The 16454-nt window shown below is 35.3% G+C and overlaps 1 protein-coding gene across 2 annotated transcripts in view; it reads left to right on the top strand.

Annotated features, from left to right (window-relative positions):
- Positions 1–16454, top strand: part of ndst3 (N-deacetylase/N-sulfotransferase (heparan glucosaminyl) 3) — a 411370-nt gene that overhangs the window by 321951 nt on the left and 72965 nt on the right. For both annotated transcript variants that reach the window (XM_073950662.1, XM_073950659.1), the window contains exons 3-4: positions 7770–7857; positions 10551–10705. In XM_073950662.1, the coding sequence (XP_073806763.1) occupies positions 7770–7857; positions 10551–10705 (243 nt within the window). The remainder of the gene's footprint in view (positions 1–7769; positions 7858–10550; positions 10706–16454) is intronic.

Raw genomic sequence — 16454 nt, 5'->3', positions numbered from 1 at the left:
ACCCTGACAGAGGACGTGAGTGCAGGCTTTAGAAATGAACCGAGGAAGTTTTGTGGACAACTTTTCTGACATGTTTATGGTTTTTGTTGCTATTTTCGATGTGCATTTTGGAAAAGATTTGCATATTATGCGTGTACCTCCACGTGTCACAGCTTGCTGAGAGAATGGGGAACTTTGCGTTTGTAAAAATATCCTAGAATAGCTCTGTCTCTCTCTTTTGCTTCTGTCATCCATTTCAGGTTCAATCTCTCTTCTCATCCTGTCATTCCCCTCCCATCTTTCTGGCACTCAGGTTTGACGTTGTTATCTTGTGATGTCAGATTCCCAACATCCCAGATTCCCACATCAATATTAAATGTGTTCCCTTCTCTTTCTTTTATTTGCACTCTAGCCTCTCGCTCCTGCAACAGACTACATCCCATCTACATTTTACTCGTGTTTTTATATGTAGGGGAGAGCAGGGTAAGATGAGGTAATGTTTGTTGTTTGCTATTCAAGGAAAGCATAGAGTAAAAAGTGAATGGAGTTACTTTTTTAAGGCATCCATTAGCAGAGCATAAAATAACACTAGGAGCCTATGAAAGAAAGCCAAAAATGGATGGATTTTAATTTGCTTTAAAATTTGAATCACTTGCTGAAGTTGCTCCTGCTTGGAGGTAAGTCAGTTTTATATACGTAATTTCTACTTTTGATATTTCTAAAAAACATTCGACATTGCTTAAAAGTATCAGCTTATGTTTGCAGATAGTTAATTTAGCATACTTGTATTCTGAAAAACAATGCTAAAGTCAGTTATTCTCCTTTGAAAATATACGTTATGTGTCAGAATGTCTGTCTTTGTTTTGGTCTGAGTAACTCTGCCCACCGTCAGGCGAAAAACACAGGCTATTTAATTTCGGTCTAGAATGCTGCCTCTGTGAATGCATGTGTGGCTGGATTCATGCGACCTCCGGAAAACTGTAACAGCCTCCAAAATGAGACAGAATCAGAGATATAAAAATCCACATGAGGTGCTGTTTAATTATCAAATAACACAAATATTACAAAGATAAACCAAAGTCGCTTTAATGCAAGTCATTTCACTCGGCGTGGCCATCTTTGAAATGCCTCTCGGGCAGAATGCTCAGGCATTCATCGTCATTGGAGTGTTCAGATGAAAAAAAAAAATATTTAAACTATTTAGAATTTAGACTGGAATACCTTGTTCAATCACTGGATGCAGATCCAACATACTACACCTGATAGTTCCTGTTTCAACCAGAAGTTACATACACTCTAAAAAAGGAACATAATCATTTTTTTAAATGTCTTATGGTAAATCATACTAAACATTTACTATTTTAGGTTTGTTAGGATTAAATGATTTACATTTTGTTAAATGCCAGAATAATGAGAGATTTTTTTTTTTTTGAGAATTTTCTATTAATTTTTAGACAGTCAAACGTTTACATACATTTCCTTGGTATTTTTTTTTTTTTTTAGCTTTGCTTTTAAACTGTATAACTTTGGTCAAATTTTTTGGGTATCCTTCCACAAGCTTATCACATTAGTTTAAATGAATTTTGGCCCATTCCTCCTGACAAAATTGGTGTAACTGCGTCAAATTTGTTGGCTGTCTTGCTAATTTTCTATAGGATTGAGTTCAAGGCTTTGTGATGGCCACTCCAAAACATGCACTCTGTTGTCCTTGAAGCACATTTGATCTAATTTTGCAGTATGCTTAGGGTCATGGTCTGTTTGGAAGACCCATTTGTGGCCAAGTTTTAATTTCCTGGCTGATGTCTTGAGATGTTGCTTTAGTATTTCTACATAATGTTCTTTCTTCATGATGCCATCTATGCTGTGAAGGGGACCAGTCCCTCCTGCAGCAAAACAGCCCACAAAATGATGTTGCTGCCCCCATACTTCAAAGTCGGGATGGTGTTCCTAGGCTTGTAAGCTTTCACCTTTGACACTGGTCATTATGGCCAAACAGTTCAATCTTAGTTCCATCAGACCCCGGGACATGTCTCCACACATTAGTCTTTTTCCCAGTGTAATTTAGCAAATTGTAATCTGGCTTTTTTGTTGATTCTGGCTTGTTGATTTTGCCATGTTGTCACACAAGGAAGCAGGTTGAGGTTTTGCTTAAATACTATTCTACAGTTGTGCCTTCAATTAACTAAAATATTGTCAATTAGCCAATCAGACACTTCCAAAACCTTGACACCATCATCTAAGCTTTTTCAGAAGCATAATAATCTTATTGTATGCAAACCTAATTACATACAAATAAAACTTTCTCAAAAAGTATCTCTCTCATTATTCTGCTATTAAGCATAACAGAAACAAATTTGATAATCCTAACCTACCTAAAAGGGATAAGTTTAGTCACATTAACATCTGACTTTTTTAAATGGTTATGTGTCTTTTTATACAGTGTATAAAAGTTCTGGTTTCAACTGTAGGTATTGCACACCTCATTCAAAACAAACGCAAGCGCAGGATGCCAGATTGATGACACAAACAACAGTGTGCCTGACTGTCGAGCCTAAAGGCTGATTTGAGTCATGTTCTAAATAAAAGCAATGACACGCGATAGAAGGAATATTTTCCACATTAAAATGAGTTTTTGTTGTAACCAACACCTCGAATTGATATATTGAAAAAGGCTTCTATTATTTGCAGCTGAACAACAAAAAACTGACAATGATCACCTCAGGTACACCTCATGTGCTTTATTCAGTGCTAAATGCTAACAATGTAAGTTTAAATGCCATTTTACGTGACATTCATTGCTGTACTACTGAAAGCAGCAGCAGATTGTTCACCTCAGATCTGGAAAATAAAATGAACTGTTTGAAATTTAACTGGTGCAATCCAACATATATTCAGCATGTACATTAAGTAATGTTAATAAGGTTTAATATTTATTAATCAGATAATAAACATTACCATTTCGTGGAAGTGCGTTAAGTGCATCATTCGTGTTTCTTCAGGTGCAAACAGCCCAATTGCAATTGCCTATCATTGCAAATCTCCTCATGTGACATGTTGTTATGACACGGGGTTACAATGTAACCTGCATACCTAATGTTTACGTTCTTAATATTTATATTATTTGCTAATTAATAACCACCTCATGTGGAACTCTGAATCTGTGCCTCATTTTGGAGTCTGCTACTGCCACATTTTGTTCACAGACGCATACTTTGCGAGATTTTCTGACTTAATGGATGAAATGCACAGTTTTCCACCAAGGCTACTCGGGGTGCTGAAATACAACTGGCTAAACTGGCATTGGGCGGGTAAAATGACCAAATCAAAGGCAGACGTTCAGGCTCGTAATGCCCATTTTCAAAGCAGAATATCTGACTTTAGCATTGTTTTTTAGATAAACAAGAATGTTCACTTGGCATGTTTCTTAAATATCTGCAAACATATTTAGGTATTTTTATGCTTTAGAAGAGTCAAAAACTTACATACAGCACCTTCAAAGTAATATGTTGTCTAGGTTGGTGTTGTACTGTATATTATGACACAAAACCTTGTAATAAACTGCCAGTTAATTTTCTGTTATTTTACTAACCTATTCCATTATATGTTACTTATTACACATTACAGTTTATTATTTCAAACTTCTAAAATATAAATTACTTCCGATAATAGAATAGAATAGAAATGAAACTCTAGAGTTGATTATTTAACATCAAAAGTCATCATAGCATAGATCAAGGTACCATAATGCAATTCATAATTGTTAGTAGTTAATTCACAATTGTTAATAGTACACAATTGTTAACAGAAAACCCTTGTGAATCACAAAATATGGAAACTTTTAATTAACAGATATTTTTTACAGTGTATGAAAGAAATTAGTACCTTCCAATGTCAGTTGTCACTTCACTGTCTTTCACAAATCTTATCCTGTGGTATCATGGGATTCTAGACTCTCAACATAATTTAATCAACATTATTTAGTGTCAGATTCATACTATGCAATAGCATTCAACGTAGTTTTTTTGCTGCTAATATAATATGAAAGCAGGCAGAATAGGATTCATGTTACTCACTCTCAATTCCTGCAAACTGAACCATGATCCATCGAACATCAGGCTGCACTTCCCATAAGTCACGTAACCCCCTCCACTCAATATTCAGTACGGTGTCTCATCAAAAGCCTCAGTTTTTGTAATATCACATTACAACATGAACATTGAATTAAATGACAGTCGCTCGTGAGGCCAGATCATTTTAAATGAATGAGCGCTCCATCAAAATGCCACTTTATTAGGTTAAGATGCAAACCGCACATAGACTCCCTCGCGTGGGCAAGTCGATTTGATTACAGGGATGTGAGTACCTGTGCTGATTTGGTTGCTGTTGTTTAGTCAAATGTAAATGGAATTAATTACCCAAATGTCATCAAGGATAACTGGCACACTCTCAGCGGAGGATAAAATCAAATATATTACAGCTGCTCTCCTGGGTGTGTGGCTGCATATCTTCCAGAGCTCTGTGAGTAATGACTTGATGACACCTTCTAGGTCACCCAACGTGAAAAATAGTAGTGTGAGTTTAGGGTGAAGTGATCAGTTAAAATAAAGTTAATTAAATCTGCACTTTTTAATTTCTTAAAGAGAATATATTCTACCGCATACACTTTTGTACTCTAGTAAAAGCAAAGAAGTACAGCCCGAAATACGTACTAAAGTAAACAGTGTTAATTACTACTACCTATTTTACTGTAGTTTATTGGGATAACCTCACATCATGTATAAATGTATACAAAATAACTTACATTTCAAATTGTTTTGCAAAAAATGGTTGCAAAAACAATTTCTACCAATTTTTTTGCAGCAAAGTAGCCAAGCAACAGCACTCTGGAAAAAATTGTCCAACAACACTGCTCAAAAAGTTGCCCTGTCTATTATTACCTGGACACAAAACATAACACTGACAAAATTAGGAAAGAGTGGAAGAAAGAGCTAAATACACTGATATCACATGAGTCATGGGAAGATTATCTTTACAAAATTCATGATTGCTCTGTCAACGCGAGACACAGACTGATTCAATTTAACTTTGTCCACAGACTTCATTATTCAAAAGTAAATTTTTTCCAAATTCTTCCTCATTGTGCAACAAATGTAAAAACTCTGAATGTACACTGGCTCACTCATTCTGGTCATGCCATAAAATTAGTTCATTTTGGCAGAGCATTTTTAATTTTATATCTGAAGTATACAGGATAAGTCTGTCACCAGATCCAAAATTGGGCATTTTCGGAGACACTTCATAAATTGGACATAAATATATATCACAGGCAGTATCTTTGTGTATGATATTAGCAAAGAAAATTATTTTACAAAATTGGAAGTCAGATTATGTGCCTGTCTTCGAAATTTGGATTAGGAGCTTAAGTTACATGTTGCCCATGGAGGAAATGCGATATGGGATGACAAACAAACTAAACACATTTTTAAAAATCTGGAACACAATTATGTTTTATATCCGTAATGCTGACTTAAAATTCTTTATAAGTGAGATTGGTTTGGAGTAAGTCGAATTGTGGAGCCTACACATTTCTCTGTAAATTATTTTTGTTTCATATTTAATTCTATTTATTTCCTTACACTTTCTGGATGATGTTGTATTATGCTGTGTCCGACTATTTGTGTATTTTGAAAGGGCCTTTATCCCCCTCACCCCCTTGATCTCTTTTTAAACTTGCAGGTGTTTTTTCACCTTTTTATAGAGAAGCTCTGCATTTATAAACCACCTACATAAACTATACCTTTATTTCTCTTAAAAATATGTTTTGAGAACTTTCTGAGCCCAGATTTTTAAATTCTGTATATACAGATTAATGAAAACATTGTAAAGTAATGTGTTTGCTACTTTTGTATGTTTTGTGTTATCAGTTAAGTAAATTCCCTGTCCATTTAGATAAAGACTGCAATAAAGCATAAGAGTATTAAAATAAAATAATTTATATTTTATATTTTTTGCCTTTATAAGGCAAAAACAAACCTTTAAACCTTTAAAATGTTTAATAACAAAATGAACAGTAAGACGATAAAAAAACATCCCCAAATCAAATAAAATTTTTGAGCTTTATACATTGAATAAATTGCTTCACATGGGCTTAACAAATGGTTAAATCGTTTCCTAAAAGAGAAAATTTTTACTATATTACATTATTTCAGTGTAAACAGTGGCTGCATCTCTTCAACTATAAAAGCAGTAACCGTTTTTTTTTTTGTTTTTTTTTTGTCAAATTATTTGTTTTACCTGGAGAGTGTGAACTTATGTCAATTACTTGTTGTTTAACTGGAGATGCGGGTTTAGTGCTTTGCATCCAGTTTTGTTTTTGTTTTTTTTCAATGTTGTGTTTCTTACAGTTGTCAAGAGTTTTACTTACACATAATCTACCCTTAACAACTATTCACTTTTCTTGGATGAGTGAAAAAAACAAGAATCCATTTCAAAAAGTCTCCGGCCTGCCATTACTTCTGTTTCTGACTGTCTGTAGTGATGACGGGCGATTTGCTAACAAATCGTTTGTTTTTAATCGGATCTTCTAAGTGAACCGGTCAAACTAGTTCATTAAATTGACAGTTGTTGTGAAACGGTTTGCGTCTTCAGTATTAACATACCGGATACCCACTCTGACTCAAAATAAACCAATATGCTGAGTTATTCAGTTACTAGATCAGTACACTGACTCATCTGCTGTAAAAAAGAAGACCTGATGATGATGATGAGTGCGAGCGGACTGTCTGTTCCCTCACAGCACGTTCTCTCATTGAGTGTGTGATCAACCTAAAGTAATTTTTATTCCTCAAGATATTTTGTAGTAGCCAATTAAGCAAGGTAATAAGTAACTCGCAGTGCATTTTTTTAAAAGTAACTCAAATAATATTACTTATTCTTAAAAGTAATGCATTACTTTGCTTGTTAATTTACAAAAGTAATATTAACAGAATTACGCAAAGCTGTTTTTTTTAATCCCTGACTGATGCAGATGTTTAGCATGCCAATTTTTTTGTGTGCATTGGCGATGGTAATTGTAAAAATGTACACATTGAGCAAAAACTATTCTGCCACTGATTTTTGCCATGTTCATATATTGTAATTTTTGCTAAAGCTGTCAGTGAGTAAAAATGGGGGCTATTTTTGTGCTGTGTGAACTCAGAATTCAGGTAACAACGTAAATGTAATACGTTACAGCCCACCTTTCCTAATTACCCAAATGTCATCAGGGATAACTGGCACACTCTCAGCAGAGGATTAAATCAAATATATTACACCTGCTCTCCTGGTTGTGTGTGTCTGCCATGTGCTGGAGTGTGTGTCAGCATATCTTCCCGAGCTCTGTGAGTAATGACTTGATGACACCGACTAAGTCAGCCAACACGCCCCTTCCTGCCTTCTGCGATATTACCATATATCCTACAAAACAGTGACACACACGCTCACACTCGCTGTCAGTTGTCAGACAGATATTGATTGTATTTGCATGGTGTCTTAGGCTAGAAATATATGAGACTGTTTTATTGGAACTGCCGCAATGAGGCACCTGCCAAACCCAAATGCCATTACTCATGCTGGAAAGATCGATCACATCCTTAGACGCATATACACAAATCACACGTGCATATACTACCGCGTAATGTTAATTCAGAGTAGTTCAATATCTTGGTGTATATTACGCTTGATTGATATATAATGGATAAAAGAAAATGTAGTGGATGGTGAATATATTGTTTGATCTTTTTATCTTCTAGGCTCTTCTGGAAACGCAGAACACGCTGAGGTCGTACGTCTCCAACTTCACCTTTAACCTGGGATTTTCTGGGAAATTCTTTCATACAGGTAAGTTTGATGCAGAGAAAACTAATGTGTGAATTAAAATGAATGCCTGCCAACAGACATTCTGTAATGTTCTGATTGGCATGGTAACAGATTTCTGCCATAGCAACTCTGAAGTTTTTCTGGTTCATCGTGTTAGAATTTATACATTCTATTTCTGAAGTGTGTTCATATGCGTGGATAACTGTATTAGCACTGATTAGTTTTGCTAATTGTTGCTTATTCTGGCCAAGAACCACCTACTTAAGACAGGAAGAGGTTTTTATAATTGTATTATCTATGTGATTATACTATTTGCACATAGTTTTAAGAGTTTTACATAATCTGCTTTTATTTCAGTTCAAGTTTTAGGTTTTATTGTAGTGCAGAGACAGTTGAAGTCAGAATTATTAGCCTCCTAAATTATTAGTCCCCCTGTTTATTTTTGTTCCCCAATTTCTGTTTAAAGGAGAGAAGATTTTTTTCAACACATTTCTAAACATAATAGTTTTAATAACACATCTCTAATAGCTGATTTATTTCATCTTTGCCATAAGGACAGTAAATAATATTTAACTAGATATTTTTCAAGACACTTCTTTACAGCTTATAGTGCGATTTAAAGGCTTAACTGCGTTAATTAGGTTAAATAGGCAGGTTAGGGTAATTAGACAAGTTATTGTAAAACGATGGTTTGTTCTGTAGACTATCGGAAAAAAAGTATAGCTTTAAGGGGCTCTAGAACTAAATCTTAAAATGTTTTTTTTTTTTTTTTCAAAATATTAGCATGCCAAAAATAGCACCATGTTAATATGATAGGGGCAATACTATATATTTATATATAATAATATTATATATTTTTTGCATTAACATGAATTTAAATGTATGTTTTTTCTACTCCTAAAGATGTTGTCGCAATCACCAGCAATCTAATCCTTGTAGATTGCTGGTAAACATGTGGATTCTCCTAATAAACTCTGCATTTGGATCCGCACCTGAGTTGCCAGCACTTCACATTACATATATACAAAAGAGGTGGGCCTTTCTCAGTGATGGGTTGCAGCTGGAGGGGCATCTGCTGCGTAAAACATATGCTGGATAAGTTGCCGGTTCATTCCGTTGTGGCGACCCCAGATTAATAAAGGGACTTAGCCGAAAAGAAAACGAATGAATAAAGTGGTTGGCTGCTATTGGCGTTAACGTGCTTCGTTTATGCGAGACTCTTACCGCGCGATTAAAAAAAATTGCGCCGTTAATCTATTCTCAAAGTTAGGTTTGGAGCTGGGTCACCTTGATATTTTAGAGCAGATGTAAAGCTGACCGTTGAGCTGTCAGACAAAAAAGTGCCCTTCTGAATCAAATCAGCAGGATGGAATTCTGGATCTTTCGCTTACTTCGAAGACACTACTGACTACGTTTACATGGACATCAGTAATCTAGTTATTTGTCTTAATAGACAATAATATTATTAAGGTGTTTACATGAAGTGCTTTCATGTAAGAGTTTCCTGTAATTTTGGGTGACTTTAACTGCAGTTCAGCAGTTTTACTTTAACTCATGAACATTTCATTTATGCCCCCGTGACAAACTGGGGTATTAGACGCAAATAAGGAGTAAGGACTGAGAGTGTTATGGAATTTAATAACGCACGCCAAATGGAAAGAAAAAAAACGTTCACATTTCGCAATGTGTATGTGTGTGTGCGCGCGCGTGTGTGTGTGTGTGTGTGTGCGCGTGTGTGTGTGTGCGCGCGTGCGTGTGTGTGTGTGTGCGTGTGTGTCTTTTACTGACAGCCGCGCGTGTGTGTATCTTGTCGGAAAATATGGCGAAAAGTCTTACATGACAGTTATAGTTTGATTGCTGTGTTTTCTTCAAAAATGCCACTAATATATGCATACGCCACATGTCCTAAATTAAATTATATCTCACTGAATAAACAGTTTTTGAACACAAGTACATCTTATTGAACATCATTTATTTTCATCACCAATTATCATAGTAGAACAGTTTTCAAGCAGTTTGTGATGCATTTTGGAAACAGGAGATGAGCCCCTGGTTTAATGTGCCACCTGGCTTGAGAAACCCATTATCAAAAACGTATTATTTGGGTAGCACACATATTCTGAATGACTTCGGCAGAATTCAAATGAGCCATTTTAATCTAGATTCATTTCAAGATTGCAGTGAGATTAATCTAGATTAAAAAAAATTATCTATGCCCACTTATAATATATAAATAGACATGCACACGCATGTTTTGTAATCGAGAAGACAACCTTGTGTATTATAAACATTATAATAATGATAGTATGATGTATTAAGTGTATAATGATGTTTAAAAAAATGATCACATTTTTAGCATTTTAGTATTTTTAGCTATACAGAATAAATATTTGTGCATTAATATTGGAAATCTTTGATAGACAAACAAAAAAATAGAAAAGTGTACTGAAAGTTTTAATAAGTGTACTGGATTTTATTGGAATTTGTAAATGTTTTTTGAAGATGGTCGCACACCAGATGCGCTGTATTGCGCTGTATCTTCAAAGCAATGCAAACAGATGCTAAATGGTGGTCCTGGTGTGCGTACTCTTACAGAAAATAATATTTACAATGTAAAAGATGTGGCGTGAGGTGCAGCACTTTGTGTCCAGTGTGCAATGGGCATAAGTGTCCTCAGTCGTAATGTCTAGTTGAACTACTGTTTGTTTGTGCAGGTACGCAGGAGGAAGATGATGGAGATGATCTGTTGCTGAAATATGTTGATGAATTCTGGTGGTTTCCTCATATGTGGAGTCATATGCAGCCTCATCTCTTCCACAATGAATCCTCTCTGATGGAACAAATGATCCTGAACAAAGACTTTGCTTTGGTGAGAAAAACTACCCCTCACCCAAACACAATCACTGAACAAAATCATCATCCACACATTATCATATCCAGCCAAAAACTCTTTTACCTAAGGAACCATTAGGCCGACAGCGAGTCATGTGTCAGAAAATGAACTGTAATTATGCATGTTTTACAGGTGCTTTGAGACTTCAGTTGTTCCTCAAATAGAGAAGTGCCTCTCATGATTTTGACAGAATCATTGAAACCTACACCTGAATGTGAAGAGTAAGAAAGAGAGTGTGTGTGCTCTCATTTAGTTATCTCTCACTAACACTCCTGCATTTATCTGCCCCCTTTTTTCTGTGAAGCAGCACTCTAATACCACACTCAGAGAGATTTTTTCAGCAGAATGTAATACTCCGACACATATATTTACCCTTTATGTACTACAGAATGACATGCATACTGTAAATTGATATAAGTGACCAGAGAGCAAATTCGGTTCATTCCATTTTCGCATCACCTACTTTGTCTCCTCTCTATTGCTTCCTGTTTGTCTTCCTCTGTCTGTAAAATGGAACTTCCAAGAAAATTTCTAAGACTCTTGCTGTATGCTGGCACACAAAGGACTGATCATTGGCATTCCTCATTGTCACACAACCTGTTTTATTTAGTTAGAAGGTATTTGGAAGCCAAACACTACAGCTGAATCTTTATAGAAGAGGATATTTGCACAACCCACTGAAGAACTTAATTGTCACGCAAGTAAACTACCCATCCATTGAGTTGTGCAGTCCCACTCAAGCATTTGTGATGTAATTTGGACAATTATTTGTCTATCTCTCTCTCTCACAATTACACTTATGATCAATTAGGATTTACAAATATTATGCAGGACAACAACTCACTTCATGATGAACCCTATGGGCCCTATCATACACCCGGCGCAGTGTGGCGCAAGGCATGATGCAGTAGTCTTTTGGTAGTTTCAGCTTGGCGCAAGAGTGGTTTTGAGGCGTTGCCCTACGCTGTTTAAATAGCAAATGCATTAGCGCTCATTTTTGCTCATTTTTGCGCCCATAGGAGTTCTGGTCTAAAAAGGAAGGCGTTTTGAGGCGGACCGCTGGATCGTTGCTATTTTGAGAATCTATAATAGATTTTTCATTAGACCAAAACTAACCCTGTCTAAACTCCGGTGCAGAGTTGCGCCTCGCTTACGCACTGCTTAATACGCACAAGAGAGCAATAGGCAAATATCTTTACATTTGAAAAAATGTAAATATTAAGGATATATATAGGATATAATAAGAATAGATATAGAATATAAATATAAAGGATTAAAATATTACAAAACATTATTTTCTAGCCTACATAAATATGAAAAACCACTGCTTTTATGTCTTCTTCATCTCGGGAGGCTTTTTCAGTTCATTCATAACAATTTGCTTTTGTATAATGTTATTATTATTTGCAGTATTATTTATTATATCCATATGTATATTTGTTTTATTAAAAACAAGCTTAGATTTGCCCACCTGTCAGGTTTTAGACCATATGGGGCAAAGCATGGGTTTTAGGATATAACTCAGGTTTTTGAGCACATTTTGCTATTATTATTCATTTATTCGTTTGCTGGAAATTAAAACTGAATTTATAAATAGTTTTGAAACGAATATTTGCGTTTAACAAACAAAAGTATTTATTTATAGACTAATTGATGTCTGTGCGTAAAGGTTTCCCTATCCAAGAGCGAAAATGAAAGTGATCCATTATCTCTCATTCTCACGCAGTAGATGCTCTGTTTAACAGTTTTCTGTTAAAAAAACTGTTAACTGTTAACTGTTTGCTTGTGAAATGCTCAGTTTTCCACTTAGACTTACTTTGCGTCCTGTAAATAGCGAATGCGCTCTTGGCGCAACGCAGCTGACTCTTATAGGGAATAGGAGATGAGACTCTAATTGGTTTATTCTCAAAACACACCTATAACTCATTAAGAAAATAAACTCAACCCTTTTAGACCATGCGCCGAAGCGCAAGGCAAATTTCCCGTCCTTAAATTAGCAAAAACGCGTCCTGACACGCCCTGAAAGCGTTTGCGCCCTGCGTTTTGCGCTTTGCTCATGGACCGTCAAAATAGAGCCCCATATGTCTCTAAAGTTCAAGATGTTATTGCTCATATTTAAATCATGTGTATATACAGTATGACACAAGTAACACGTCAAAATGTGTTATATAGCCACAGCCATATCACCCTGAACTCACTGAATCTAAGCTGGGCTGAGCCTGGTCAGTACCTGGATGGGAGACCACATGAGAAAACTAGGTTGCTGTTGGAAGTGGTGTTATTGAGGCCAACATGGGGTGTTCAAACTGCCACCTGTGTCCTAATGCCCCAGTATAGTGAAGGGGTCACCATACTGTCAGTGAATACTTTCTTTTGGGTGAGACATTAAACTGAGGTCCTGACTCTCTGTGGTTATTCTAAATTCCCATGGCACTTCTCATAAAGAGTAGGGATGTCCCGACCAAGTTCCCTCCATCAGTCTTTACTCATCATGACCTCGGATATTTACCGGTATCACTGTGTTAAAGGGGCTACTGTCTCTCCACTCATCCTATAGCTGGTGTGTGTTGAGTGCACTGGCGCCATTGCCCTGTGGCAGCCGTCACATCATTCAATTGGATACTGCACACTGGTGGTGGTTTGGAGAGCCACCCCCCTCCCCCTCATGATTGTGAAGTGCTTTGGGTGTATGGCCATACACAATAAATCCACCACATAAATACAGATTACATTAAAAATTTATTCTGTACAACTGTTCAGAAAGTAGGTCAATTTTTGGCCCAATATTGTCTTTGTTGTCAGTTTGGCCATCAGATCTTGTATTAAGCAACAACAAGATTTCATCTCTGATTAAAAAACACAATGTTGAGTCATTCTTAATGAATCTGCATTTTGAACAAATCGATTGAACAAATTATCCAATTGCCCTTTCATTGTGACAGCTATTTATTTAATTTCTGAACAAATCAGCCATTGGAGAAAACTAAATGAATTACATTATATTACATTATTTACATTAAACGTCTCATTAAACTCTTTATTTACTCATTTGAAGTAATATTCTATTAAATTCATATTTTCATGTCAACAAAAAAGGCATATTTCACTTTATTTACTTTATTATTTACTCACTTTCATGTTGTTACAAACCTGTTTGAATTTCTTTTTTTGCATAACATTGCCGAAGACATTTTAAAGAATGTTAACTGAAATCTTATAGCTAAAGCATAAACTTTTAATATATCTAAATATAATTACCTTACATTTTATTTATGTTAGATTCTATGTTAAATAAAATAAATGATTTATTTATTAAGCTACAATTTGTATTGTCTGTGACAAATGTAGCCTTTACCTCAGGATTGGCTTTTAATAATTTTTTGAGGTAATTTCTTATCTTCGTATATACGAATTAAAATTGGCATTTCTAAAAAGCTACCATTATATGCTGCAGTATATGAGTTAGTGTTGTCATGAGCGGTCCATCTGTGTTGTTGTGTTTCATCGTTCATTCATTTGGCAGTTTGAATATTAGAAATCCTGCACTGTGATATGATCAGTGGAGTGAGTGATAAACAACAGAGCGTGAAGTGCCCCTGCTGGAAGTCACAAACAAGTACCGATTCTGACTAAAAACATAACCGCCAGCTAAATTATAATTTGAGTCATGCACCACGGCTTGAGCAGTTTAGCTTATAGTTTTTTATGCAAATGCAGTTTGCATTAAAATGTGACTAAAATTAAGTTTTAACAAAGCTCTTTTGAAAACAATAGTCTGTTACATAACATATACAGATTGATTTATCAGTATAATTACTATCTCTGTTGTTTATTTTCCTCCTGTTTCCAATATAATTTCATCTTTATCTATAAAGAGGGGGTTCACATTACAGTGAACTTTTTAATGGGTTTCAGTTTGTTTTATATCTGAGCACCTGAACTATCAATATTTCAGAAAGGAACCAACTACATTTTTCAGTATTAGGATTCTTTCTAAAAATACAGTAGTAATGTACTGTAGTGTGACCAAATATATCTACTTTCTACTTCACAATGTACGCTCAAAAAAAGGTTGTTAAAAAATGTTGAGGGAACTTAATCAAATTAAGGGAAACCTTTCTATGGAACGTAATTGTTTTGGAACTATTATTGAGTTGTATTTAACTTTATAAATTGAGTTATTACAATTTCATTATATTTTCGTTATTTAAACTTATTTTAGGCAAGGAAAACAAAGTAATTTAAATAATTTTTATTTTAATTACCATGTGAATATAAGCTGCCTGGAACAGAATTTACTATTGTGGCGTCAAAAAAGTCAGTCGCTTAATTCCTTCATGATGTTCCAACACAAAACAATCAAGTTAACTTAATTTTGACAAATTTATGTGGATTACAAATAAAACTAATAATGCCAAGGGATCCATAATCCTGGACCAGGCATGTATCATGAGCTGATGCTGGTGTGGTCATGGAGGAGCAGAGAACGTGAGACTGATTTCTGAAAGACCACAGTGACAGACCAGTGACACCTTCAGTTCTCCACAATGGACATCCACTGCTCTCCAGCCTCCGGCGCCTAGACTGCAGCTCTACACGTAAGTGTGGCCAGAGGAGAAATGGTCGTGCCCAACAAAGCCTGGTTTCCCTCAAGATTTTTTCCTTCACTTGGTCAATTGGTGAAGTTTTTTTCCTCGCCACTTTCACCACTGGATTGCTTGATTTGGGACTTGTGGAGCTGCGCATCGATGGATTTGCTCTTCAGTGTTTGGACTTTCAGCAATGACAATTAAACCACCCTGAACTGAACTAAACTGAACTTCAACTCTGAAAAATGTACTGACATTGTTTTAATTCACTATAATCTTCTATGTTAAGCTGCTTTGACACAATCTACATTGTAAAAGCGCTCTAAAAAATAAACATGAATTGAATTGAAAAAACAAATAAAATGTCCAAAGAGATTACAATAATTGTGATGTTCAAGCTCATATTTAACAAGTAGTTTGAACAAGCAGCAATAATATTTTTTTTATCTGACATACAAATATTATATTAATGGCAAATTATTTAATTAATTTGTGTTTTCAGCAATGTTTTTAGTTTAAATATACTGTTTTGATTATCATTCACTTTTTTTAGATCTAGGATTTTTTGTCTTAAAAAAAACATTTACCTGTTTATAATGTGAAAATTAACTGGTACTTATTGAATAATGTTAAAATAATTACTTCAAGTAACCCATAGCCATGCTACAGCTTTCTTTTCTCCAGTGCTGATGTCTGTGTGTGTGGATCACGTTTAGCCTTCTTTATGAGAGCCAAATATTCCCTCAAGGATTGTAAAACCTGAAATCAGCTACATTTTGCGGAGCAGCCAACAGTCACCGACTCCCTGTAAGGCAAAATGCTCAATAGATAGGTTTAAAAAAAAAAGTCTTAATTAAGATTTAAATTAGCTGAAAATTTGAAAAGGAGAAAAATAATATTAGTTTAAGATAAATCAACCTGTGTCAATGGAAATTATCCACCATCACAGAACAGCAAGATGAAGAAGTCACAATGTAACAGAACGATTCTTTCTTCCACTGTAGACCTATGATGTATGTCAGAGTAAAACATCTATTAACATTATTAAAAAGAAAAAGATCTCTTTGTTCGGTTCATTGGCTGTCGATTGAATGTTTGCAGGTCTTTAAGGGGGAAAAATGAAACTTGCGCATGGA

This window comes from Danio rerio, chromosome 1, assembly GCF_049306965.1.
Source record: "Danio rerio strain Tuebingen ecotype United States chromosome 1, GRCz12tu, whole genome shotgun sequence".
NCBI classification, from domain to species: domain Eukaryota; kingdom Metazoa; phylum Chordata; class Actinopteri; order Cypriniformes; family Danionidae; genus Danio; species Danio rerio.
The sequence above is the reverse complement of the archived record's forward strand: the minus strand, read 5'-3'. Positions and strand labels throughout refer to the sequence as shown.